Source organism: Emys orbicularis, chromosome 18 (assembly GCF_028017835.1).
Source record: "Emys orbicularis isolate rEmyOrb1 chromosome 18, rEmyOrb1.hap1, whole genome shotgun sequence".
Lineage (NCBI taxonomy): Eukaryota > Metazoa > Chordata > Testudines > Emydidae > Emys > Emys orbicularis.
Window position 1 is genome coordinate 13,309,379 of NC_088700.1, and position 24,993 is coordinate 13,334,371.

At 47.1% G+C, this 24,993-nt stretch overlaps 1 protein-coding gene across 1 annotated transcript; it reads left to right on the plus strand.

Moving 5' to 3' along the window:
* ZER1 (zyg-11 related cell cycle regulator) lies at positions 1–22,668 on the plus strand. Its single transcript, XM_065418698.1, has 16 exons — positions 1–126; positions 6,359–6,645; positions 7,079–7,229; positions 9,397–9,833; positions 11,594–11,770; positions 13,129–13,243; positions 13,837–13,983; positions 14,382–14,555; positions 15,133–15,348; positions 16,943–16,984; positions 17,346–17,465; positions 18,422–18,537; positions 18,995–19,183; positions 20,337–20,434; positions 20,946–21,048; positions 22,288–22,668. The coding sequence occupies exons 2-16, from the start codon at positions 6,488–6,490 to the stop codon at positions 22,343–22,345; spliced, it is 2,301 nt and encodes a 766-aa protein (XP_065274770.1). The 5' UTR covers positions 1–126; positions 6,359–6,487; the 3' UTR covers positions 22,346–22,668.
* Positions 22,669–24,993: the final 2,325 nt, after the last annotated feature.

Sequence of the window (24,993 nt, forward strand, 5' to 3'; positions counted from 1 at the left end):
GACAGCGGAGGCTGTTGCGGGGAGCGGACCCTGAGGAGGACACACAGACCCCCGCCCCCGGGGACCGGAACCGGAACGAACCTGGATCCCCTCTACCCAGGGAGCCGGGCAGGGGCCTCGGGCCAGGTGGGTGCCGGGGAGATCGGAGATAAGAGCATGCGGGGTTAGCCAGAGATACCCGGCCCCGGGGGGACCCGATCCCGTTCCCGGATCCGCCCACTGCGGGGACCCGATCCCCAGGCTGCCGCGGGTCAGAGACCCGGGATCCCCCCACTGCGCGGGGTGAGGGACGGGACCTGTCATGCACCCACTGCCCCGGGGAGGATATTTGACCATCCACCCACAGGGGCACGGGAGGGAGCATTGTATCCTCTGGATCCACCCTCGGGAGACACGATTCCCCACTGTGGGTGACCTCCTAAGAGAGGGGTCACCGTCCCCCCATTACCAGGGATCCCCAATCGGACCCCTGCCCACTGGAAAGGAGTGAGCAAAGACCCTCCTCCTTTCCCGGGATTGACACATGACAGAGGTGGATCCATGATCTGCACCTAAGCTATAGAGCCGATTTCCGTGGGACCTCTGCACGTCTTGAAGGGCATTAAAGCAGCCCCAAAATGTCTTTTGGCACTTGTGGAACTGTATCATGACTCATCATGACAATGTTGTAATACAATGTCCCGCAGGAGAGATCCTGTAAAAGGGTGGCAGCTCTCATGAAGCTGTTTTATGGGGTGACCTTTGAAACAGATTGGGAACAGGCACAGCAGCTCTTCCAGAGAGGCAGATGTATGTATCGCAGAAGGGAGTTTCGCCCTGTCTGTCCCTTCCTTCAAGGGACAGAAAGACCTGATTTTCACAGGGACCATTCTGCAGGCTGGTGAAACAGCTCAAAATATCTTTGGAGGCCATTGTGATCTGGTGATGCACAGTGTTAATGCGAATCATAACAGGCTTTTCTGGAGACATTTTGCTGGGTGGGTGACCTTTGCAAACAGCAGCAACGATCTTGTACTGTATTTTAACTTTAAAAGGAGTATCTACGCCATAGTCATATACAAATGGCAACCTGTTCCCTGTTTATAATCTGATTTATGATGTTTGGTGTGGTCTGAGCAAAGGATGAGCACCAAAGAATTCCTAAATTATCAGCATAGCTTTGACACTATGAATATTTGAACCGTTCTGTGCCTCATTTTCCCTACCTGTAAAATAGAGATGATGATATCTCCTGCAACAGTTGGGATGATCAGTTAATATTTGTTAAGTGCTTTGGAACTGTGAAGTGCTGTGTAAATGCAATATAAATTGACAATGTAGTTTTCCTTCAGAATGTAACCTATGCTGAGCTCTGGATTTACATTTAATCTGTTATTTTAAATAATCCCTTGTGATCTGTTCATGCTAATATTTATAATGCCCTCTGTGTGGGCAAACTCACGATGCTGAAAGAGTCAGCCTTGCCAATCGTCTTTGTAGCAGCAAATATGAAGGTTACGCACCTTGGCACTGAGCCACAATGAATCTGGCCTAGCCTCAAGCACCAGGCTGAAGAGAGCATGTAATAGGAGAGGGGATTTATCTGAAGTCCAAGATACAAATTCTAACATAGGCATTCCTAAGTGTGAGAACAGCAGCACCAGGCCTCTCATGTGGGTGAAGCTGGGAATGTCTTAAAAATGCAGATGTATCTCATTGAGGAGCAGCAACCACAGAAGCGGCTGTTTGGATCTGGGAGGCTGGGGGTGGAGGAATGCTGTGTCTCATAGTTTCCTTGAATGCTGAGGGTGGTGTACTACTCCCCAGCTGCCTTGGATGGGGCTGATGGCTCTAGCCATCATGGGGCACATTGGTAACAAGCTTGTTTTAAATAAGTCTGTCCCCTTAGATCAACCCTCTTCCAAGATGGAAGGGGACCTGCCAGGGTGGGAAATCAGTACTTGACTTGTGCAGCTGTGGTTATAGTGGTCTCTCAGTCACTGTGTGCATCCCCCACACACCTCCTTGACCCTTCACACACCCCAAGCAGTTAATTGCCCACCTTGGAAACCATGGGTGACAATCTGGTAGCCAGGTAGACAACCAGCCAGCTGGTCTAGAAGAGCCCACACCTTATGATAATGGCTAGGCAGTAGAATCATAGAATATCAAGGTTGGAAGGGACCTCAGGAGGTCATCTAGTCCAACCCCCTGCTCAAAGCAGGACTAACCCCCAGACAGATTTTTACCCCAGTTCCCTAATGGCCCCCTCAAGGATTGAACTCACAATGCTGGGTTTAGCAGGCCAATGCCCAAACCACCAAGCTATCCCTCCCTCAGTAGCTCTAGTTCACTTACAGATATGGTGCCTATACCTAGTAAATGCATGTAACGTGTTCCCATCAGAGAGCCCCTTATTTCCCCCCTCCCTGTCGCCTTGTGCCCCTAGTTAGGAACTTCAGGGCAGGGTCTTCTATTTTTGTGTTTGTACAGCACAATGGGGCCCAAATCTCAGCTGAAGCTTCTGGGCACTACTCTAATACACATAATGGTGAGTGCTCCTCTGAAGTGATAGTTTGATCCCTTCCCCCTAGAGGAGAGTGGGGTGCCTTTTGCATATGGTAATAGTGGTGGTTCTTGGGAGCTAAGGGATTAAAGCACGGATCATTTCTGCTCCCCAGTTCTATGAAATATCAGTCATCTGATTACATTGCAGTAGCATCCAACGGTGCTAATCAGGACTGGGACCCTGTTGTACTAGTCGATATGCAAACATATAGAAAGACATAGTCTGTGTCCTCTGTGAACTGGACTGAGACCACCAACTCATTTTACATCCCTTTAGCTCCTTATACTGCACCCATCACCAGGGTATTGGAGCCATCAAGCAGACATTGAGAGGTAATGACATTCAGTTGCTACCAACATGGCCCGGAATAGAATTGTGTGACCTGCAAGACCATCACTAGAAGGGAAAGGCTCAATCTCCCATTACCATTCTTTGAGTTAACCAGATCCTATATAAGATTTTTGTTGATTGCTGGGTTTAATTTTCTTTCTGTAAAGCCCATTTGTAACTGTTCTCGTTCTGAAGCCTTGGGCACAAGGTAGCAGAGAACTCAACCTGCTTCTCCACTGGATAGTTTATTAAATAGGTTTTATGTCAGAATGCAGTAGGTTAAGATGAAAGTTTTGTGTTTGAAATATGGGGAGGGGATTCTGCCCATTGCCTGGTTATTTTATTTCCAGGGATGTTCATGGAAAGGAAAAGACACAAACCTCTTCACATCATCTGATGCTGAAAATCAGGTACAAGCAGATCCAGAATACAGGAGCCAAATTCAGCCATAGTTTCTGCTCTTGCTGAAGTCAGTGGAGTTGCACCCACTTACACCAGGCCCAGATTTGATTTAAAGAGGCTACTGTGGAAACTAGGGCTAGACTAAGTGGACGGCTGTTCCAAAACAAAGAGCAGTTTGCTGATCTCTGCCTTTTTCCTTGAGTAGTTGTTTTCCGTGTTGGATTAATTACTTGGTTGGCTCTTGTTCCTGGCACTGAAGCGCATTCTCTAAAGAAGAATTAATGAGACACAGAAAGAAGAACGGAGTTTTGATTTGCAACTCATGCTGCCCCCTAGGTTGCACAGAAATCTGCCCTGAAGCAAAGGGAGGGATCAGAAGGCTGGAGCCTGGGCTGATAGGAAAGCTAAGCCACAGCTATGCTCCTGTCTCCCATGGGGACCATTCAGTGCCTGAATCTGAGTGGTTACCTCATCCCTGAATTCATGGTCAAAGCAGCAGGCCAATTGACTGGAGCTTCTGAGGGGAGAGGGGGGGGTTCCTGATTGATCTACCTGTCTGATCCATCTGACTGGTGCCTTCCTGTGGGGCAGTGGCTACAGTGGAGATTCCAACTGGGGTTAGTTATGACATGGTGATGGTGAGGAAAATAGCCTGGGAATCCTTTAAGGAATTAATCCTCATGAGAGGAGGGACAGGGAGAGAGACTGAGTCAATATGTTTGCTGTTTTGTCCTTCTGCACTGAGTGTGCTGCTCTATGGAATCCCATGACGAAAAGCAAAGACTGGATGTTAAAGACATTTTGCAATGCCTTCCAGAGCAACAGCTGCTCAGCTCGTGGTCATCTTGGGTTTTCATTGCTTTGCTTTTTCCATGTGGGGCGTGAGTTATAGTTAAGGGAAGATGGGGGTACAGTATCCCACATAGGTGATGGCATGCAGCATGTAACCTCAGGGTTTACTGTGCACACACAAGAAAGCAGTGCAAGGACCTCTATAAAAACCCAAATGAAACACTAAACATGATGCAAATGCTGTACTGTATGGAAAAGAATGAGAACAGAAGATTCAAGAGAGAGCAGATTTCTGTCGCTTTGTGGGTGATATCCTGGTCTGGCTCAAGCTGGAAGCAGAAGCAGGGAAAGAAAGATGTTTAAACTGCTGTTCGGTTACCCTCTGCTGGCTGGTCCTTGAGGCACCATTAACAGGGTACCACAGAGGAGCCTTCTCCTTTCCTCCCATATGCAGGGTGCTGCTGTAGGTCAAGAGTGTGGTCTGGAGTTGTGCCTTATCAGGAAGCGACCAGCCAGGTAGTTGGAGAGGGTGGCTTGGGACACAATCCTCAGGTGTCTACAGATGGGCCTGAACCAACACAGGCAATCTGAAACTGTTAAGACAGGGTGCAGATGAAATGTCTGCCCCTGAAGGGGAAGATGCCACAAATGCCTTTTTAGCTGTTGCCCTTAGTTTCAACACTTGTCAAGAAACTTCTTTCTGATGTTTAGATGGCAACAGCTAACAAAACTTCTGTATGGTACAACCTTATCTAACAACCACCCATCTTATGCACTTTCTGTCTGAAAGTATCCACAAGGTTTCTAGTGCCTGTTTTTGCTTCTATATAATGTATAAAGAAGGCCTGAAAGTGTTTATTTAAAAAAAAAGTTTTGGTTTTGTGTGTGCCTCTGATTTTACACTAGAAATTCAGATGTCTGTCATGGCCATCCCAAGAGTCAAGAGAATGAAAGCTGAGCAGTGGAGAAGGGAAGGAATTTTTAGTACAGCTGCTTAAAACACTTAACTCCAATAGCTAATGAACATTTCAGCGAAAATATGTCTCTGTTAAAGATTTGCCCTCACTCGTGCTCTCTCTCACACGCCTCCTTCAAGTAATATGTGATAAACATTTCTGAGACTCACAAGAAGTTCTCCTGCAATACCAGGGAAGACCAGACTTTGCATTTCTGATATTTCTCAGGTGAAAAACAAACAGGAAAAATCCTCAAACATTTCTGACCATCTTTATCCATCATAAAGTAAAACAAAGCCCCCAGCCTAATTCTTTTTACAGGTCAGCTTTAAAGCCCCAGCTTCTCTGAGAACCTGATCCTGCAAACGCTTACACATGGGACTACTCACAAGTAGTATTATTCATGCATATATGTGACTACAGCATCAGACCCTTCATTGTATTAAAAATAATGTCACTGCCCTGTTCTTGTAACTGGATTTCTGTGCCTGCATGGAGCCCCATTGACTTTGTGGGGGTTCACTCACATAAAGCCCAGTTGGCTTCATGAGGGCTTTATGCAGAGGTAGGAGTCTGCCCATAAGGGAGGAATTGCAGGAATGTGGCTTTTGTTACTGACAAGACCTCAGAGAATTAAAATGGAGAGAAGTTATAAAGATTGAACTTTCTCTCCTATGTACACTTTGCATTTCACTCAGCTTGGAAAATAAAAGTAGACCAGTCAGTTTCCTTTTGGTCTCTACTCAGTTTCATATCCTGCTTCTGGGGTCTAGTATAATCCTGTGGGTTTGGAGCTTTCAACACTGCAGGGAAGGTTCAAATTAATTACAAAGCAAAGTAGTTTAACTGAAATTAAAATAAATAGAATCCTAGATGTTAGAGATGGAGCAAGCTGCTAAGTCCCATCAAGTCTGCGTGCTGGATTGTGCCCTACAGTATATTTTTAGTGATCTGCTCAGTCTAGTTTTATGTGACCCAAGCAATGTGGCTTCCCCCACTTCCCTCTAAGAGGCTCATCTTCAGACTGATGCAGCTCACTGATTGGAAGCTTTTTTCTAATATTTAACCTAATTAATTAACATGGTTCCCATTAGCTAACTAACCTTTATAGCATCATGAAAGCTTGGGGAGTGTTATTCCCATTTTACTGGTGGGGAAAATGAGGCATAGAGAGGTTAAGGGCATTATTTGCTAACGGCCAAACATCTGCAACTCTCTTTGCCATCAACAGATGAACCTAGCCATCAGTGTCCCCCTAAGCACTGGCAGATTTTCAGGGTACTTTCCAATGTATTTTTCTTTTATCTGATTGTCTTCCATCTGCCTGCAGATGTCCTAATGTCCCTGTAAATCCAGCTGGGAATCTCCTGAGGTTGGGGGGCAGGGATCCCTTGAATTGAAAAGCTTCCTTCTGCCACAGTTCCCTGCTCCCCCTGACCTCCACCACTGTTCCCTGAAGATGGCATCTGACAGCCCAGAGTCGCTGATGACTTTATGCACAGACTACTGCCTCCGCAACCTGGAGGGGACCCTCTGCTACCTACTGGACAACGAAACTCTCCGGCTTCACCCCGATGTCTTCCTGCCGAGTGAGATCTGTGACAAGCTCGTCAATGAGTACGTGATTGAGTTGTGTGGGTGCTGCTGTCCATCGGGGATGGTAGCTGGGGGAAGAAGCCAGGACTCGAGGGGAGGGATGCATACACTTTACACTTATTTCTGCTTGAGTCTTACATTAGAAATGTAGCTTTTGCCTAGCTTGTTTTTCCTGGAAAGCTCTATGGTTGACTGGAGAACTAGTAGAGGTGTGCCCTTACAGGCCCCACGGCTGGAAAAGCTGATAGAGGGAAAGAGATCTATGTTTATACAGCACCCACCACAATGGGGTCCTGGTCTATCCCATTTTCTGGTCCTCCAGGGAGAGCTCCAAAAAAATCAGAAAGATTTCGTAGCTTAGAAAAAGTAGGGTGGAAAAAGAGGGGAAACATTTTTTTAAATTGAAAAATTAAAACCCCGGGATGGAAAATAAACCGTGTTACCTCTCATGTAGGTATGTGGAGCTGGTGAATGCAGACAGCATCTTTGAACCCCATGAGAGCTTCTTCACCCTGTTCTCAGATCCTCGGAGCACCAGGCTAGCCCGAATCCATTTGCGGGAGGACGTAGTGCAGGACCAGGACCTGGAAGCCATCAGAAAGCAGGTGGTATTGCATTTATGTCTTCCTGGCTGTCACTCTGCAGCAGCCCACAGCAGAGACCACTCACAACTCTCAGGGAGAACCATAGATTACTTGTACTTTTTACCTGCTTTATCAGAATCCTAGCTGTGGGGGAACTTGAGGCTTCTCCATCCCAGCCTTTCCCAGCAGGAGTTGCTGTAGGGAATGGAGTGGGAGCACTGACTGTGTGGGAGCTCAGAGTACTCCAGACCCGGCCATTCTGAGCAGGAGTTGCTGTAGGGAATGGAGTGGGAGCACTGACTGTGTGAGAGCGGAGTACTCCAGACCCGGCCATTCCGAGCAGGAGTTGCTGTAGGGAATGGAGTGGGAGCACTGACTGTGTGAGAGCTGAGTACTCCAGACCCGGCCTTTCCCAGCAGGAGTTGCTGTAGGGAATGGAGTGGGAGCACTGACTGTGTGGGAGCTCAGAGTACTCTAGTCCTAGTCACTCCCAGCAGGAGTCACTGTAGGGAACGGTGTGGAAACGCTGACTGTGTGAGAGCGGAGTACTCCAGACCCGGCCATTCCGAGCAGGAGTTGCTGTAGGGAATGGAGTGGGAGCACTGACTGTGTGGGAGCTCAGAGTACTCCAGACCCGGCCATTCCGAGCAGGAGTTGCTGTAGGGAATGGAGTGGAAACGCTGACTGTGTGAGAGCTCAGAGTACTCCAGACCCGGCCATTCCGAGCAGGAGTTGCTGTAGGGAATGGAGTGGGAGCACTGACTGTGTGAGAGCTCAGAGTACTCTAGTCCTAGTCACTCCCAGCAGGAGTCACTGTAGGGAACGGTGTGGAAACGCTGACTGTGTGAGAGCGGAGTACTCCAGACCCGGCCATTCCGAGCAGGAGTTGCTGTAGGGAATGGAGTGGGAGCACTGACTGTGTGAGAGCTGAGTACTCCAGACCCGGCCTTTCCCAGCAGGAGTTGCTGTAGGGAATGGAGTGGGAGCACTGACTGTGTGGGAGCTCAGAGTACTCTAGTCCTAGTCACTCCCAGCAGGAGTCACTGTAGGGAACGGTGTGGAAACGCTGACTGTGTAAGAGCGGAGTACTCCAGACCCGGCCATTCCGAGCAGGAGTTGCTGTAGGGAATGGAGTGGGAGCACTGACTGTGTGGGAGCTCAGAGTACTCCAGACCCGGCCATTCCGAGCAGGAGTTGCTGTAGGGAATGGAGTGGAAACGCTGACTGTGTGAGAGCTCAGAGTACTCCAGACCCGGCCATTCCGAGCAGGAGTTGCTGTAGGGAATGGAGTGGGAGCACTGACTGTGTGAGAGCTCAGAGTACTCTAGTCCTAGTCACTCCCAGCAGGAGTCACTGTAGGGAACGGTGTGGAAACGCTGACTGTGTGAGAGCGGAGTACTCCAGACCCGGCCATTCCGAGCAGGAGTTGCTGTAGGGAATGGAGTGGGAGCACTGACTGTGTGGGAGCTCAGAGTACTCCAGACCCGGCCATTCCCAGCAGGAGTTGCTGTAGGGAATGGAGTGGGAGCACTGACTGTGTGAGAGCTCAGAGTACTCTAGTCCTAGTCACTCCCAGCAGGAGTCGCTGTAGGGAACGGTGTGGAAACGCTGGCTGTGTGAGAGCGGAGTACTCCAGACCCGGCCATTCCCAGCAGGAGTTGCTGTAGGGAATGGAGTGGGAGCACTGACTGTGTGGGAGCTCAGAGTACTCCAGACCCGGCCTTTCCCAGCAGGAGTCGCTGTAGGGAACGGTGTGGAAACGCTGGCTGTGTGAGAGCGGAGTACTCCAGACCCGGCCATTCCCAGCAGGAGTTGCTGTAGGGAATGGAGTGGGAGCACTGACTGTGTGGGAGCTCAGAGTACTCCAGACCCGGCCATTCCGAGCAGGAGTTGCTGTAGGGAATGGAGTGGGAGCACTGACTGTGTGGGAGCTGAGTACTCCAGACCCGGCCATTCCCAGCAGGAGTTGCTGTAGGGAATGGAGTGGGAGCACTGACTGTGTGAGAGCGGAGTACTCCAGACCCGGCCATTCCCAGCAGGAGTTGCTGTAGGGAACGGTGTGGAAACGCTGGCTGTGTGAGAGCGGAGTACTCCAGACCCGGCCATTCCCAGCAGGAGTTGCTGTAGGGCCTGGGGTAGGAAAACTGACAGTGAAGTAGTTTTAATATTTTGGCTTCCTGCCTTCCAGGACCTTGTTGAGCTGTCCCTGATTAACTGTGAGAAGCTGACAGCCAAGAGCCTGCAGACCCTGCTGAGCTTCAGCCACACTCTGGTTTCTCTCAGCCTCTTTGGCTGCAGTAATCTCTTCTACCAGGAAGAGAACCCAGGAGGCTGTGAAGACGACTGCCTGGTGAACCCCACTCGCCAGGTCTTGGTCAAGGACTTTACCTTCGAGGGCTTCAGCCGCCTGCGCTTCCTGAACCTGGGCCGTATGACTGAGGGGGTGAACGTGGAGACATTGCTTCGACCTTTGGCCTCCCTCACTGCCCTGGATCTCTCTGGGATCCAGCTCAATGATGTGGCATTTCTGACCCAGTGGAAGGACAGTCTGGTTTCCTTAGTGCTTTACAACATGGACCTTTCAGAGGAGCACATCCAAGTGATCTCACAGCTCCGCAAGCTCAGGTCAGCAGATGCCTCCCTCCTCACTCGTTCTTTCTCCACTGGGAGTTGCAGGTGCTCAGAGATGCTCAGGATTGAGGATTAATTTTCCGAGAGCATTTTCCCCATCCCAGGTTTTAGGTTTGTGGTGGTGGAGGAACAGAGCTTTCCCTCAAAGGCACTTGATCATTCACTCCCTTTGCAGCCCAAAGCCCTTGCTGAAGCCCGTAGAGGTTTTTCCTGCATGAGGACAGCAAGATCAAGCACTCAGAGAGGGCTCCCTATTTTTATACCTGATCCTCAGTCAAAATTACTCCTGGTCTGTGGGGACATTTGGATGCTGGTATCACAGCAATAATTGCAGTGTGAAACCAGAACTGACTCCCACAAGTTGCTTATCGAATGAGGAAGTCCAATGTTTAAGCCTGGCTCACAGATAAGAGAAAAACTTAGCACTCAGTGGTTGGCTTGAAACATCTGATCACTGAGCACCACCAAAGCCCATTGAATGTGAAATAAGCAGCAGACCTTATTGCTCTGAGCACAGAGTCATGATCCAGAAAACAATGTCATCCAAAGCAAATAGGCACTCCTGGTCTACCAGTGAGAATTAATGCTGTCACATGACTCCATAGCTGCAAACAGCGAGCACCACGGTCACCAGCGAAACTGCACATTTGGTACCAGGAAGAGAATGCAGGATTTTCTGGTCCAAAACCACAGGGTTTTACCATTCGAATTAAAGGAGCCTGTCCACCAGTCTTATCGTTTATAGTCTCTGTGGTTACTAGGGGGCTCCATGTTCATACACGTTAGACGTGTCAGAAAAGCACCAGAGGTAAAATTTTCAAAAGCATCCAAGTGACTTAGGAGCTAAGTCCCATTTTTAAAGTGATGTAAACTCCTAAGTCCCGCTGATTTTTGTTGACTTCAACTCTTAAGTGCCCAAATCACTTTAAAAATGGGACTTAGGCTCCTAAGTCACATATGCCCTTTAGAAAATTCCAACCTATGTGTCTTTAATCACTAATGTGCAACCCAGTCCCTCTCTCTATCTCTCACACATTCTGGTAGGAACGTACCTGACCATCTGTCCAGTAGGAGCCACCACATGCCCCCTGTGGATAGCAGTTGTACTGAGGAAGTGTATTACTATTATTACATGGTTTATTAACTTAATTTTATGTTGTGTTTTTCATATAACATCAAACATTTAAAACTATAGGGCAATGGTGCTGGTGTAATAGAGATTGTTAAGATCTCTGTACAGTGTCATGGATACAACAATATCCAGTCTGGAAAAGAAAGAGACAAAGGGAGGAATCAGAGAGCTTCTATCATTAATTTTGGGAGATGAGGTAACACACCTTTCTGGGGATGAGAAGATCTTCTGGTGCAATTTGATCCCCAGGTAGAAGATATGTAGCCAGTTCCATGGTTAGAGAAATGATCAGATGCCTGTTTATGATGAAGACTGGGAAGGTAGGTTGCTCAGCCTACAGTAGTTGCCATTCTGATCATTTAGCTGAGTAATTCTTTATACTCCATTCTGGACAGGCCCCCACCAGGGATCTGTTGGTGTATAATCCAAGGGTACTGCGTGCACTTAGGTTATACACAGGACTCCATCCTGCTGCTAGTTCCACAGAGTCACATCCCTGTATCTTGGAAAATCAGCAGTTGTGCTTGTGAATGGTCTCTGCAGGGCTGGGTTTGACCTGAAAGGACGGGGGAAGCCCCACTTGATGCTCTCCAGACTCTGAGATGCTTGCTCTCATTTTCAGGCACTTGGATATTTCCCGAGACCGCCTGTCCAGTTATTACAAATTCAAGCTGACCCGGCGGGTGCTGAGCCTGTTTGTGGATAACCTGGTAAACCTCTCCTCGCTAGATATCTCAGGGCACACTCTGCTGGAGAACTGCACCATCTCAAGCATTGAGGAGAAAGTGGGTCAGACAAGGTAAGGCTAGAAGGCCAGGCAGGGATGGAGGTCACTGTGGATCTGTGGGAGGGGAGATTTCATTGAAAGCGGCAGGAAGGACAAATCTCTCTCTTGGCCTCTCTCCAAGTGGGATTGATCACCATGGATGAGGGCGTCAGAATAGTCATTAATTAGCCCTACCTGGCTTTCATTCACATCCACATAGGTTTTGCAGCTGTCCTTTTCCTTATACATTACCCGCTTACTGACAGCTGTAAAAATAGTTTATATATCATCCACTTCCCTCCAAAAAGACCACAAAGCCCTCCACAGACTGTACTCAAAGTGGTTTGAGCATTGGCCTGCTAAACCCAGGGTTGTGAGTTCAATCCTTGAGGGGGGCACTTAGGGATCTGGGGAAAAAATCTGTCTGGGGATTGGTCCTGCTTTGAGCAGGGGGTTGGACTAGATGACCTCCTGAGGTCCCTTCCAACCCTGATATTCTGTGAACTCTTGTCCACCACTGAAATGCAGTGAGTTCTGGGGAGGAGCACAGCAGCCTTCCTGCATCAGCTTCACTACACAACAGTTTTTAGAAGTGTTAGCGAAGAATTACTTCTGCAGTTGAAATGACTGCAGGTATTTTAGGGAGCTGGAATTACAGTGCTAATATTGAGATTGGTCAATACCACGCCCAGTGAGAGCCTAACTTCCTTAGGCCCCTTTGAAAATCCCAACCAGCATCTACAGGGACCACTCTTAGCTGTCATTCCAAATCAGCCAGGAATTTTTCCCTCCCATATTCTGAGCTGCTACAGTATGAAAGCAAAACTGCTATGCTGCAGTACTGGCGTCTTTACAGAATTCATGGAAAACATAGGCTGTAGATCTTCAAGGAATACAGCGGTGATGCAGCAATCACTGTTGATAGTGTTCTAAGTCAATACTGACCCAATGCTTCATTGTAATGAGAGAGGTGTTTAGCTGATGGCGGTCCTTCAGAGGAGACATAAAATCAGGTGTCTGACTATTTATGATCATTAGAAATCCCATGGTCCTTTTTATAACAATCAGTTGTTCCCCTGCTGTCCTAACCAAACTTGGGTAACTATAGTCTCCCTGCCTGAATTCCTATTGTCATTTCTGTTGGACACATTCACTTCTTGTGCAGAACAGTAGGGATCATCTGTGATGAAAGGTCCCATCAAGGAGTATGATGCGATTGTCTTTAAGAAACCCTTACTGGGATTTTGATGGGATATGACTGAATTTAGACCCAGCTGCTCTGGCTTGTTGTGAAGTGTAATCAGAGCAGGCAGGGAGCTCTGTAACTATCTCTGTGGTGGAGGGAGCTGAATAAGCAGAGCTCAGACATGGATGATCTCTTCTTTTCCCAGCATTGAGCCATCAAAGAGCAGCATTGCCCCCTTCAGGGATCTGAAACGACCGCTTCAGTTCCTGGGCCTCTTTGAGACCTCTCTTTGTCGTCTGACGCATATTCCAGCCTACAAGGTAAAGGGCCAGTGGGAAAATTCTCAAAAAGGGTCTGAAGTTAGAGAGTCTGCCAGCTTATCAGAGCTCTCAGGCTCTGTGGAAGTGATACATGTGCCTTTTGAACTATGGGTCCCCCTGCTGGAAGAATGCTGCAGTGGTGCAAGGTCCCTACCCTATGCAGTTTTTGTGAGGGGAAAAAACAGCCGTTTAGAAAGGAGCCTGGTAAAGACACACATGCACCCGCCCCTGTCCATTCCCCACCCTGCTTGTAGCACAAAGGGCACTCGACAACGGGTGTCTGAGGCTTAAGAAGAAGTAGCCATGCATAACCCTGCAAAGAGATACCACCCTGCCCTGCAGGGACCACTTCCTGCAGGGTTGGGCTGAGAGGTAACTCAGCCTGTGCGCTGATATCTTGGGCCTCATCAGAATGAATCCTGCTAGCAATATAGAAAGGGGCTGAGAGAGTGCATGCACCATTTGAGCTGCCACCTACAGACTCCTCTCCCTGCGGATCTCCCATTCTCTTGCTGGCCTTTCTCCTGAACAGCCCCCTCTCTTGCTGGTCTCTTCCTCCCTGGACATGATTTTGTTCCTTTCCTTGCTGCCAGGTGAGTGGGGACAAGAATGAAGAGCAGGTGCTGAACGCTATCGAGGCATACACTGAACACCGGCCCGAAATCACGTCCCGGGCCATCAATCTCCTTTTTGATATCGCCCGCATCGAGCGCTGCAACCAGCTGCTGAGAGCACTGCAGGTGAGCACACAGGCACTTACCCACAGGCAGTGCTCACCTCCCTTGAGCACAGTCAGATTTAGGGGGAGGGGAATTTTACCGCACAAAAACCAAACCTTTCCCCATGACTTAGGGCTTGATCCAAAGCCCATTAAAGTCAATGGAAAGACTCCCATTTCCTTTGGCTTCAATGGGCTTTGGATCAGGCTCCTAAAGAGGAAGTTCCAGTAGCATGATGGAAATCGGGTCCTTGATTTTAGGAGGCGTCTTATGATCTCATTGAGCAGCCTATTCCAGCTGTGCCTGGGCTCCTTGTCCCTTGAATGCTTGTATTGGTCTTTGCCTGCGTAGGGGTAACGGTTACATGGGGGCCCAGCTGGGACTACATGGCACTAAAAGCTCCCATTGTTTCTTTGTAGCTGGTGATCACAGCTCTCAAGTGTCACAAGTACGATAAGAACATCCAGGTGACTGGGAGCGCAGCCCTTTTCTACCTAACGAATTCAGAGTATCGGATGGAGCAGAGCGTGAAGCTGCGGCGTCAGGTGATCCAGGTGGTGCTGAATGGCATGGAGTCTTACCAGGAAGTGACAGTAAGAGCTCAGTCAAACTTCACCCTGCTCTCACTGTTCTCCCTCTTCCCCGTCTCCCAGTAAAAGGCCAGTTCCAGTACTTTGTACCTTCTGGGCGCTTTGAGCCTATTGAATGTGTACCACGGCATGCCCTAGAGAAGCCGTTGCCTATATCTGGTCATGCATTCACTTTATGGGTGGGTGGGTGCAATTTTATGTGGGATGTATTGGTGACATAGTTCAGTAGTAATACGGGGGAAGAAAGAGGCGATAATGGTGCACGTGTATTTGTGGCAAAGGTGACTGGCTTTGGATTGCATGTGGAGTGTGCAGGTGGTGGGGCTGGGTAGCAGATGGAGAGTGTGCATGCAGTGAGAGGGTTGAGCTGTAGGCTGGTGAAGCTATTGTGTGGGGAGTGCATGTGCAGCGTGGTGTTGGGTTGGAGGGTGATGCATGTGTATGTGGTATTTGTGTTGAGATGGAAGATGGTGACAACACTGTGTGGCAACTGTACATGTGCTTATGGGGTTTTGCACATACTTGTAGGATGGTCCATCATGTCAGCATACCCTAACCTTGCTCTGCTTCCCCCCGGTAGGTGCAGCGGAACTGCTGCCTGACACTGTGTAACTTCAGCATCCCAGAGGAGCTGGAATTCCAGTACCGTCGTGTCAATGAGCTGCTGCTGAACATCCTCAACCCTACTCGGCAGGATGAGTCCATCCAGCGCATCGCTGTACACCTCTGCAATGCCTTGGTCTGCCAAGTGGACAACGACCATAAGGAGGCTGTGGGCAAGATGGGGTTTGTCATGGTTGGTATGGTCCCAGGATGGCTGCTAATCCCTACCCCAGACTGGGCTTGAGTCCCTTGGGAAAGTACTTTCTATGATTTCCATTGGAAGTGTCTGTGGAGTAGGTCCAGTAAATAATCCAGTGTCACAGAAAAGTATTGCAGTCAGGGAAAGCTAGAGTCTTAGCAGTGTTGTCCTATCATGGAATCCACCATCCTCAAGCTGAGCCCCTTGAAAACATGCCAGCAGGGGAAGTCGTTACTTCCTTGATGTGCTGTTAGAGGTAGTGTCTGTTTGAGGGCAGGGGAGGCAGCATGATCTCAACACAAGGCCAGGAGTCACGACTCCGGAGTTCTAATCTTGGCTCTGCTACAAATTTATCGTGTGGCCTTGGGTAAGCCCCATAACCTCTCTGTGCCAGTCTCCCCATCAGGAGAAGGCAGACCGTCCCAAAGAAAAGTAATGTTGAATGGGGAGGGCTTCACACTGAGCAGTAGTGTTTTCCTCCTAGAAACATAAAAAAAAGTTGTTTCTGCAACTAGCACAATCCTCTTGGTAACAATATAAGGGTTTTCATTTGGACATGTCTGAGTAACAACCTTGCCCCTGCTTTTGGATACAAAATGGCCCAGCAGGTCAGGAAGGCTCTCCTGCCTCTCCGGAGATAGGAAAAGCTGCTGCCCATTTGGAGATAATAAAATCTGTAGAACCTTTCCATTGGGGTTACTGCATGGACAGCACCTCCAGTGTGCCAAGAGTCAGACCTCCCTTCACACCTTCAATTACATAAGATTGAGTGGACACGTTTCTTTGTCTCACTTGACAGACAACACTGTCCAAGTAATGGACCAGAAATTGTGCATGTGGGTGTATGTACAGTTTTGGAGGGTTTCCAAGTCCCTCTACAGGAAGTCACTCTGCTCATTTTTTGACATAACCATAATCTCTTCCTGGCTTCAACTCTCCTGCCTCACATTCCAGTTCCTTATCCTCCCGTTCAAGACTCTGCTCGAGTCCTCTCCCATACCTCTGCCCTCATTTCCTCCAACAAAATTTCCTATGCCCCAAGCTCTTCTCTGTCTTTCCTTTGGTCTCCTTCACCCACTCTTGACTTCATGGCTCCTTCCATGCTCCCCCTTGAGTTTGCAACAGCCTCCCAGTTAAAGTCCACTAACTTCTGAGGTCCCATCTTTTTCATGAAGCTATAAAGAGCATACACCAGACTATTTATTGCTCACTGGGCTGTTCTGTACTAAACTCTGCCTTTTTGTGCCGTTAGCCAGGGACCTGTTATCTGGATGGTACAGGTCATCTGTCGTAGTGTGCTGTGTGAACCAGTGGAATCGTTGTTTATACAGTGCCATTGAACCAGAGAAAATAACACTAAACTCGGAAGAGATGGGAGGGGTGTTTACACCTTGTGAATCAGAGTCCATATGCATAGAGCCAAATCCAATCCATGAGTAAGCATAACTGCCATTGACTTCAGTGAGAGCTGTGCCAGACTATGTCAGGGTTGAGTTTGATGTACAGTCTTTATTTTAATCTCTGTGATTCCTGGCCTGTTCCCAGACCTGCTCTTACGCTTCTCATTCCCTCTTCTCTCTGCCCACAGACCATGCTAAAGCTGATTCAGAAGAAGCTGGTGGATAAAACAGTAAGTGTTTCTTCTTAAAATCTGTAAGCAAAATATACTCCATTTATATTCACTCTAACCCTGAGGTGGAGAGGTCAGCCCAGGGGTGCTAGGAATCCAGTCACATTGCACCAGCAATTTTCCAGGTGTTCCCAGAGGCTCGTGGGGACTTGGCTCCTCTGAATAAATTAGATAATGGTAATGTTTGTGTTGGTGGGTCTGAACTGAATAAAAACTGGTCCCTTCCGAGGTGACAGCAGTTCCCCATCCTTCTGATTAGTTTGCACTGGGCTCCTGTATTACAGGCGCTCTGTCTGCAGTTGCCCATGTCACATACTTCATTCCACTGTGTTTTACCATCTCCTTCCCTCTGGCTCGACAGTGTGATCAGGTGATGGAGTTCTCCTGGAGTGCCCTGTGGAATATCACAGACGAAACCCCCGATAACTGTGAGATGTTTCTCAACTATAGTGGCATGAAGCTCTTCCTGGAGTGCCTGAAAGTAAGTGCTGCCCAGTATCCTCTACACCAGAGGTTCCCAAACTCTTCTTATTGCGTATCCCCTTCCAGATCTACCAGCTACCCGCGTATCCCTACCCTTCTCATCGCTGAGATTTTGTGTGCTCTTCTTAACACTACCTGTCTTTAGCCATCTGTCCATATTTCACTGTTACGTATAGTTATAGTGTGACATGTACAACTGAAAAAAACCCTGACTAAGTTCTGAGCTCAGTTAGACTGCAAAGTTGCTGGGCAACTGAACCTGCGCTGTATGGTGATTGGAGCTGAGGGTTTCTGTAAATCAGCATCTCTGTGTTTCTGTATTCTCATTGGTACATCTTGAAGTAAGTTAACTACCGTATTTTATATAACAAATTCCCACAGAGTTTTAAAGCTTTGTCTGAGTAGCCTATTATGAAAATGCAATAAATAAAATAATTAATTAATAAAATCCACCATTACACAATTTCTCACGAGTAGCCCCCAGAGATATGGTACGCATACCACAGTTTGGGAACCCCTGCTCTCCACTGTCACACTGTCACGTTTGGGACTGAGTCCTGGCTCATCTGATCCCTGCTGAAAGCTTCGTCTGTTGCATAAACGGAAAAGACTTATACACACTCTGCCCATTCCCCCCTCCACATACATACATCCTATGAGCACAAGGAAACGGCATACTTCTACCTCATTTACTCTCTCTCTCCCACTCCCTGTCCTGTGCCTGGAGATGCTTTTTCCTCCAGTGGCCATGTCAAGCAGTGGAGAACTGTCCCTTGCTTTGCAGTGGTGTGGTTCTCTCCCACCTGTCATGTGTTTTGAATGCTAGAAACCTCACCACACCAAGAGGAGAGCTCCATTTCTGACTGCTGGGAAATAGTCTGCCTTCCTGGATTTGCTGCATCATCAGTCACAATGGTCATACTTTTGTTTTACACATGTTCCTTGTTTCCTCAGGAGTTCCCAGAGAAGCAGGAGCTGCACCGTAACATGTTGGGGCTTCTGGGAAATGTGGCGGAGGTAAAAGAGCTCCGCCCACAGCTCATGACCTCCCAGTTCATCAGTGTGTTCAGGTTGGTGCATCACTGATCAAGAAGCAATATGGTCTAATGGTTAGAGCCGTGGACTATGAGACAGGAGACCTGGCTGCTCTTCCTGACTGCCATTGAGTCACTGTGTGACGTAGGACAGTCATTTAACATTTGTGCATCAGTTGCCCCCACCCCGTTAAACAGACCAAAAAAAGGATAGTGGAACTCGCCCAGTTTGTAAAGTGCTTTGGAATCTTCAGAGGATGGCTGCAATCTAAATGCAAAGTATAATCAATAAAACCAGTTTGGGAAGCTGGTATTTGTCAAGCTGTTTTGCATAGGTTGCTGTGTCCAGTCCAGTTAGGAGATTATGACTTATCTGATGAGCTCTGGTTAGAGTTCACAGGGGCTGCACTGTTTGCATACTAAGTTTTTTGTCCCTGATGTGCGACATAAGGCTATCCTGGCACCTCTGAAATCTTATCTTCTATCTTGGCAGCAACCTGTTGGAGAGCAAAGCAGATGGGATTGAGGTATCTTACAATGCATGTGGGGTTCTCTCCCACATCATGTTTGATGGCCCAGAGGCTTGGGGTATCTGTGAGCCACGCCGAGAGGAAGTAGTAGACAGGATGTGGGCAGCCATCCAGAGCTGGGACATTAACTCCAGAAGAAATATCAATTACAGGTGAGGGATGTCGGATCTTGACCCATTTATTCCAGGAGTGGGGATTGTCCCAAGAAGTAACCTCAAGCACGCTGAAGTCTGTAAGAAAGGTGGAGATTTAATCAAGTGTAGAACTTCTCCTTGGGGTGAGGAAGAAATTTCCCACATGGACATACTATTTTAGATGCGGTTTTTCAACTTCCTTTGAAGCATGTGGTACTGGCCACAGTTGGAGATTAGAGGGACCATTGGTCTAATCTGGACAGGCAACTGCTACACTTCTAAGTAGAATATGGAGAAAATTAAAATAGTCTGTATCCCTAGTTTCTCTTGAGGGAACACAGTAGGACTAGAACTTGTCCTGCATGTTTCTGGTGGATTCGGATTGTGCAGGAAACATGGAATCTTACCATTTTAGTCTGCTTAAAAACATTTCTCTAAGGAATCCCTCTCTTGCTGTTGGTTAAATTCTGATTCCTAATGAAAGGTACAGCTAGGGTGAATGTTCCTGTCTCCATGAAATGGGTTACTGCAGCCTTCAATCTGCCTTTGGGGATGTTTAGACAAGACTCCCAAAATTCCCTTCAGGTGTTACAGTGACTTGTGGAATAACCCTAAAGCTCCTGCTGTGAGAGCTGCGTCAGGAACTCTGGAATGCCACAATGCACTAGTACAACAACAGATGGAATGAATTGCTGGTGAGGATGCAGTACAAGTGTGATTCCAACACCTGATTTGCAGTGTGGATGCACTTCACTGTTGCAAGAACAAATGGCGCAGCCATTGTTTATGAATGATTAGTGTCCCCTCAGTTGTGCCTTGGCCTAGGGTAGATAGAGGCCCTTTAACTGTAACCCAACTACGGAGTGATCAGCACTGCTGAATCTCAGCTTTCTTAAGGAAATGTGACTGGAACAGGATAGAAATTAATTCCCCGTTTAATCCTTCAGAGCTGGTTCTCAGTGCCGCATGGTAGTATTAAACAGCAGGGATTGAGCCTGTCAGTACCAGAAACTATGACTGCCTCTTGGATACTGGAAGCTGATATGCCAATGAGCTTTACTGTTGTGTAATGTATTAGCTCTGACTGCGAAGCTTCCAGTACCAAAACAGGAAAAGATGCTGGAACAGCAGCTTTTGGGTTTCTCATTTTTTTCTTTAATATTTGTTGCAGGTCATTTGAACCAATCCTTCGACTCCTTCCGCAAGGGATCTCTCCTGTCAGCCAGCACTGGGCTACTTGGGCTCTCTATAACCTCGTCTCTGTTTACCGTAAGTCCCTCCATAGAGAACATTATAAATACAGTTAAATGGTTGGGGCTGTGAATCTCCATACACTGTGCCTGTTAGACAACAGGGGTGGCGAAAGGTCAAGGGAAACTATTTTCAGAGGCTTGTAGGTTAATGCAGAGTATGTGGCTAATTCCAAGGCAGCTCCTTGAAGTTACCAAGGATGTCCAAGGGGTGTAGCCAGAACTAGGAAGACAACATAGACTTAGTGCATGAGAACAGCCTTCTGGAGTTTCCATCACTCTAGCAAGCTTGAGTGCTGAATTGGTTTCTATTTCCGATACTTCTGCAGATTGGATGCACCTAAGAGGCTGAGCCACTAGAAAGAGAAACCTGTACCCTATGGCTTACCAGCCAGCAACCTTCTCACTGCTTCTCTATCTCCTCTTGATTTGAGCTCATTGCCTTGGGAGAAGAGTCAGGCTGCAGAATGTAGAGATTTGACCTAGTAGGAGTGAAGATTTCCAGGGTTCTATTTCCCCCTTCTTTACAGCTGACAAGTACTGCCCCCTGCTGATCAAAGAAGGTGGAATGCCCCTTCTGAAGGAGGTGATTAAGATGGCTTCAGCACGCCAGGAGACCAAGGAAATGGCCCGGTAGGAAACCAATAAGTTATTAAACATGCAACCTTAGTTTAGGATTTTTTATATATAAGCATGAGAGTAAAGCTATCAAATATAGGCCAATTAATATGTGATTAGGGATGGAGAGAACACAGTAGTAGTATGCATAAGTAGATAGAAAAGATGTGAAGGATATAGGTGAATTGAGAGTTGTTCATAGATGGGGAATAGACAAGGATGAATGGGTGGATGAGTTTGGTGGATAGGACAGTAAGGTATCAATGGACTGCTGGAAGGTATCTAGATGAATAGTAGAGCCATACCTCTCAACTGGATCTGATTATGAGGATAGCCTATCGTTTATTTCCATCCCTCAAACCTGGTGTTAACTTACTGTTTATACATGTACATCATTGACACCAGACGAGCTGAATCACGTGACAAAATTGATGGAGAATGTCTTACATGGTAAAATGAATCTACCATTTTCCCAAGCTTCTTCCTCTGACGTTTGATATCAGAACCTTCCTTTTAGGTCATTCTTTCAGATTTTAAAAGCCAGTTGTATACATCTAATCCATGGCAAGTTGAGAGCTATGACTTTATAGATATAGGGAAAATGGAAAAGATGGGTGGATATTTGCTGGGAATATGTGTATTGTGTATATGTGACAGACACTTCCAGTAGCTGAAAGAATGATAAATGGTGGAGGAGATTAATGAAGCTTATGGAAGATAGAGTAGGAGACTGAATAATAGAGTAGATGAATTGTGTATGGGTCAGATGCATGAATGACAGGGTCAATAGAAGAATGATGAATGGAAGGTATATGAATAACATGGTAAGTAGATGGTAGATGACAAGGAATAGCTAAATTGTAGACATATGGGTACAAGGATAGAAGATAGAAAAGGTGAATGATGGATCTTTGGATGAGCAGATTATTAGATGTGTTGATGACAGGAAGGTGTTTGGATGGGAGATGAGGGTGTGATGGCCAGTGAATAATGTGTGGGTTGATAAATGGACAGGTGTGGATCTGGATGTATACTAATGTTGGAAGGGATTGGTTGTAAGTGGGTAATTAGATCTGTTTTTGTTGAGATATACTTGTAACACAGGTACTGGGTTGACGCATGTCTCAGGATATACTGCCTGATACATACACTACATTTAAATGTAGGTGACAGTGCCTTATGCTTGTGGCCCACTTCATTATTTTCCTAGTCTTTGAACTAAACCTTTTCTCCTTGTCCTTATTTTGTCCATAGGAAAGTTATAGAGCACTGCAGTAACTTTAAAGAGGAGAACATGGACACTTCCAGATAGAGGCAATGATCTAACAACGCCTCTTGCCAGCACTGTATCCAGCTTCTCTCTAATTCACTGTATATAGAGAGGACTCTTTCTCACCAGCTTGGCTGTTGGAAGGAACCTGTGTGTGTATATGTGTATGGGTGTGTGTGTGTGTGTGTGTGTGTGTGTGTGAGAGAGAGAGAGAGAGACACTCAGTAGATGAAGGTGCACAGGGGTGGGGTGGGGGGGACCTTTTGCACAACAAATGCTTTCCTTAAATTAGTAGGTTTTTCGTTATGAAGTACAGATTGAAGTTTTGTGTATATGATTTCTGTATAAAAAACAAAAAAAAAATCATGTATCTTTTGACCTTTTTTAGACCACATGAGAAGCCTCAAATGAATGTGAGCTTGAAGATCTAGCTGTGTGATTGATATCGTGACTTTTTTTTATTTCACACCTTTAGACAATTCCCCTTCACTATGTTGCATGAGGTCTTGTCATGTTCACAAGAACAGCCAGTCCAGCATCATGGCCACATCTCTACAGTGGGGTTGTAGGTACTGATCAATGATTTATTTGCCTAGAGGGGGAAAAATAATGGTAAGAGATTGAGACCAAAGGGATCCTAATATTTGTAAGTAGAATAGAAAGGGGAGAAAGAGTCTTCAAGCCATTTCAGTTGGTTTTTGTATGGGGGTGCTACTAGTGGAAGCTTGATGGATTGTATCAAGTGCATTTGGAAATTCCTTGCTGTAAAGCATTCCCATTAACCCTTTAAAGCCAGGAATTGTTACTTTGCCCAGTAGCGCTACAGTGGTAGCTTTCAACCACCTGGCACCACAGGGTGAAGGAAAGGCCAGAAAAACCAGCTGCCCCACCCTTGAGAATGGAGGGTGTTTTCCTGCAAGGGATACTGTGCAATGAAGAATCAGGTTCATTCGCAGAAGGGTCCAATCTCTCTGGCTCTCCATGCAAGTCCTTTTACCACCTCTTTTTTTTAAATTGCGTTTTCTGTGTTTTATGGTAAAGGCTGCAAACACCAGAGAGTGGGTTTCCCCTCACCCATGGCCAGCTCTCTCTGGGACCCAGGCCAGTCATTACAGCATGATTTGGTGACTTTGGAATTTGTGAGGGACTGGGAGTTTTCTCTCTTTTCTTAAGTCTGGGCCAACATTTGCCATGTTAAAGGGGATTCAGCCTCCCTGTGTGTCAAACACATTGCAGCACAAACCCTTTGGTCAAGAGGGCTGACTGCCATTCCACTCCACTCACACACACTCTCCATGTCTTCTGGGAGACAAAAGGCCCCACTTTCCTCCAATTCATGCCAGTACTAACCAGTACAACTCTATTCGCCTCAGTGGCATTATGCCTGATTTACACTGGTGCAAGTGAGAGAGAAATCCAGCTCAGGATCTTCATCTGTATGACTTGCCAAGATTTGCCTTAAATCTAGGTCCCCCAGCAGCACATTGTGCAACCTGCAGAACCCAAACTTAGGAACCCTCTCCTTGTCCTGGTTCTTTCACAGTTAAGATAATCTTCTCCCCTTAGAAATGGCTATGTACCCAGGAGCAGCCAGGAGAGATTTGGCCTACTTGAGCTGGAACATTTCAGGCCACTGAGACAGCCACTCTCCCAAGGCCGGTCTCTCCTCCTATCTATTGCGCTCTGATTTGATTTACTGCTATGGCTGAGGTTCTCCTAATGCTCGGGGTAAATGCTGTGGTCATTGTGCATAGTATGGACAATTCTTAGAGCCATTAAGTGACACTTTAAGTGACAGAACCCAGCTGCTCTGGAGAGGTTTCGTTTTTCTGCCCAGATGGTGTTAATGTATTTTTTTTCCTTTTTAACCCTATGTCATTTGTTTTGATGTTGGGCTTTGTTTGTTTGTTTGTTTCCTTCCTTTTAAGTACTTTTCAAACTTATATATAGATATATATACTTGTGTCACTTTTGATTGTTTTTACGTGTTTTGGAAAACTTGACAAATTGTACTTTTGAGGTTCTTTGCTTCAAATGTATTTCCCTTCTCCCCCCCCCCCCCCCCCAAGGGCTTACTTCGGAACAGGGAGCTGATTTCAAAGTGTTTGTACATGCTCATGCTTGTCAATCTTTCAGTTAGATGCAGAACTAGATGGGGCTACAAACATTGCTCACCTGTCTCCCTGCCCATGGAGAGCCTGGGCTTAGCATTTGTTCATGTAACTATCCATTCCGTGCTGAGAGGCTAATGCAGATAGCCTAAAGCACTGGCAGTTCTGCCCATCTCTTGGAGTACCACAGATGTGAGAACAACAAGGAGCTTGATAGGGTCCCCTCTGTGCACTAACAACTGCTATGTTGGTGGAGCTGATATCATTCAGTAGTTCCCAGCCATGGTTAATGCAGGATTTGGCCTTGCAGCATAGCCAGAACCAAATGATGCTTTAACCATAGTCTAGCCTTGGATTTTAGCAGGATAGCACTGTGTTTTAGGAACACAGTTAAAACATGGCTTGTTTCCATCTGTTACGAGACTGAATTGTGTCAGGGTCTGCTGTATTGTAACCAGGGTTTTAATGTGACACGTGGGTGTGGAAGCTTGGAGGACACGTGTGACCACCAGCTCCGGGACACATCTACAGGAAGCTGCTGTTTTTGCACAGTTTGATTATGTCCCATGCTTCCTGAGA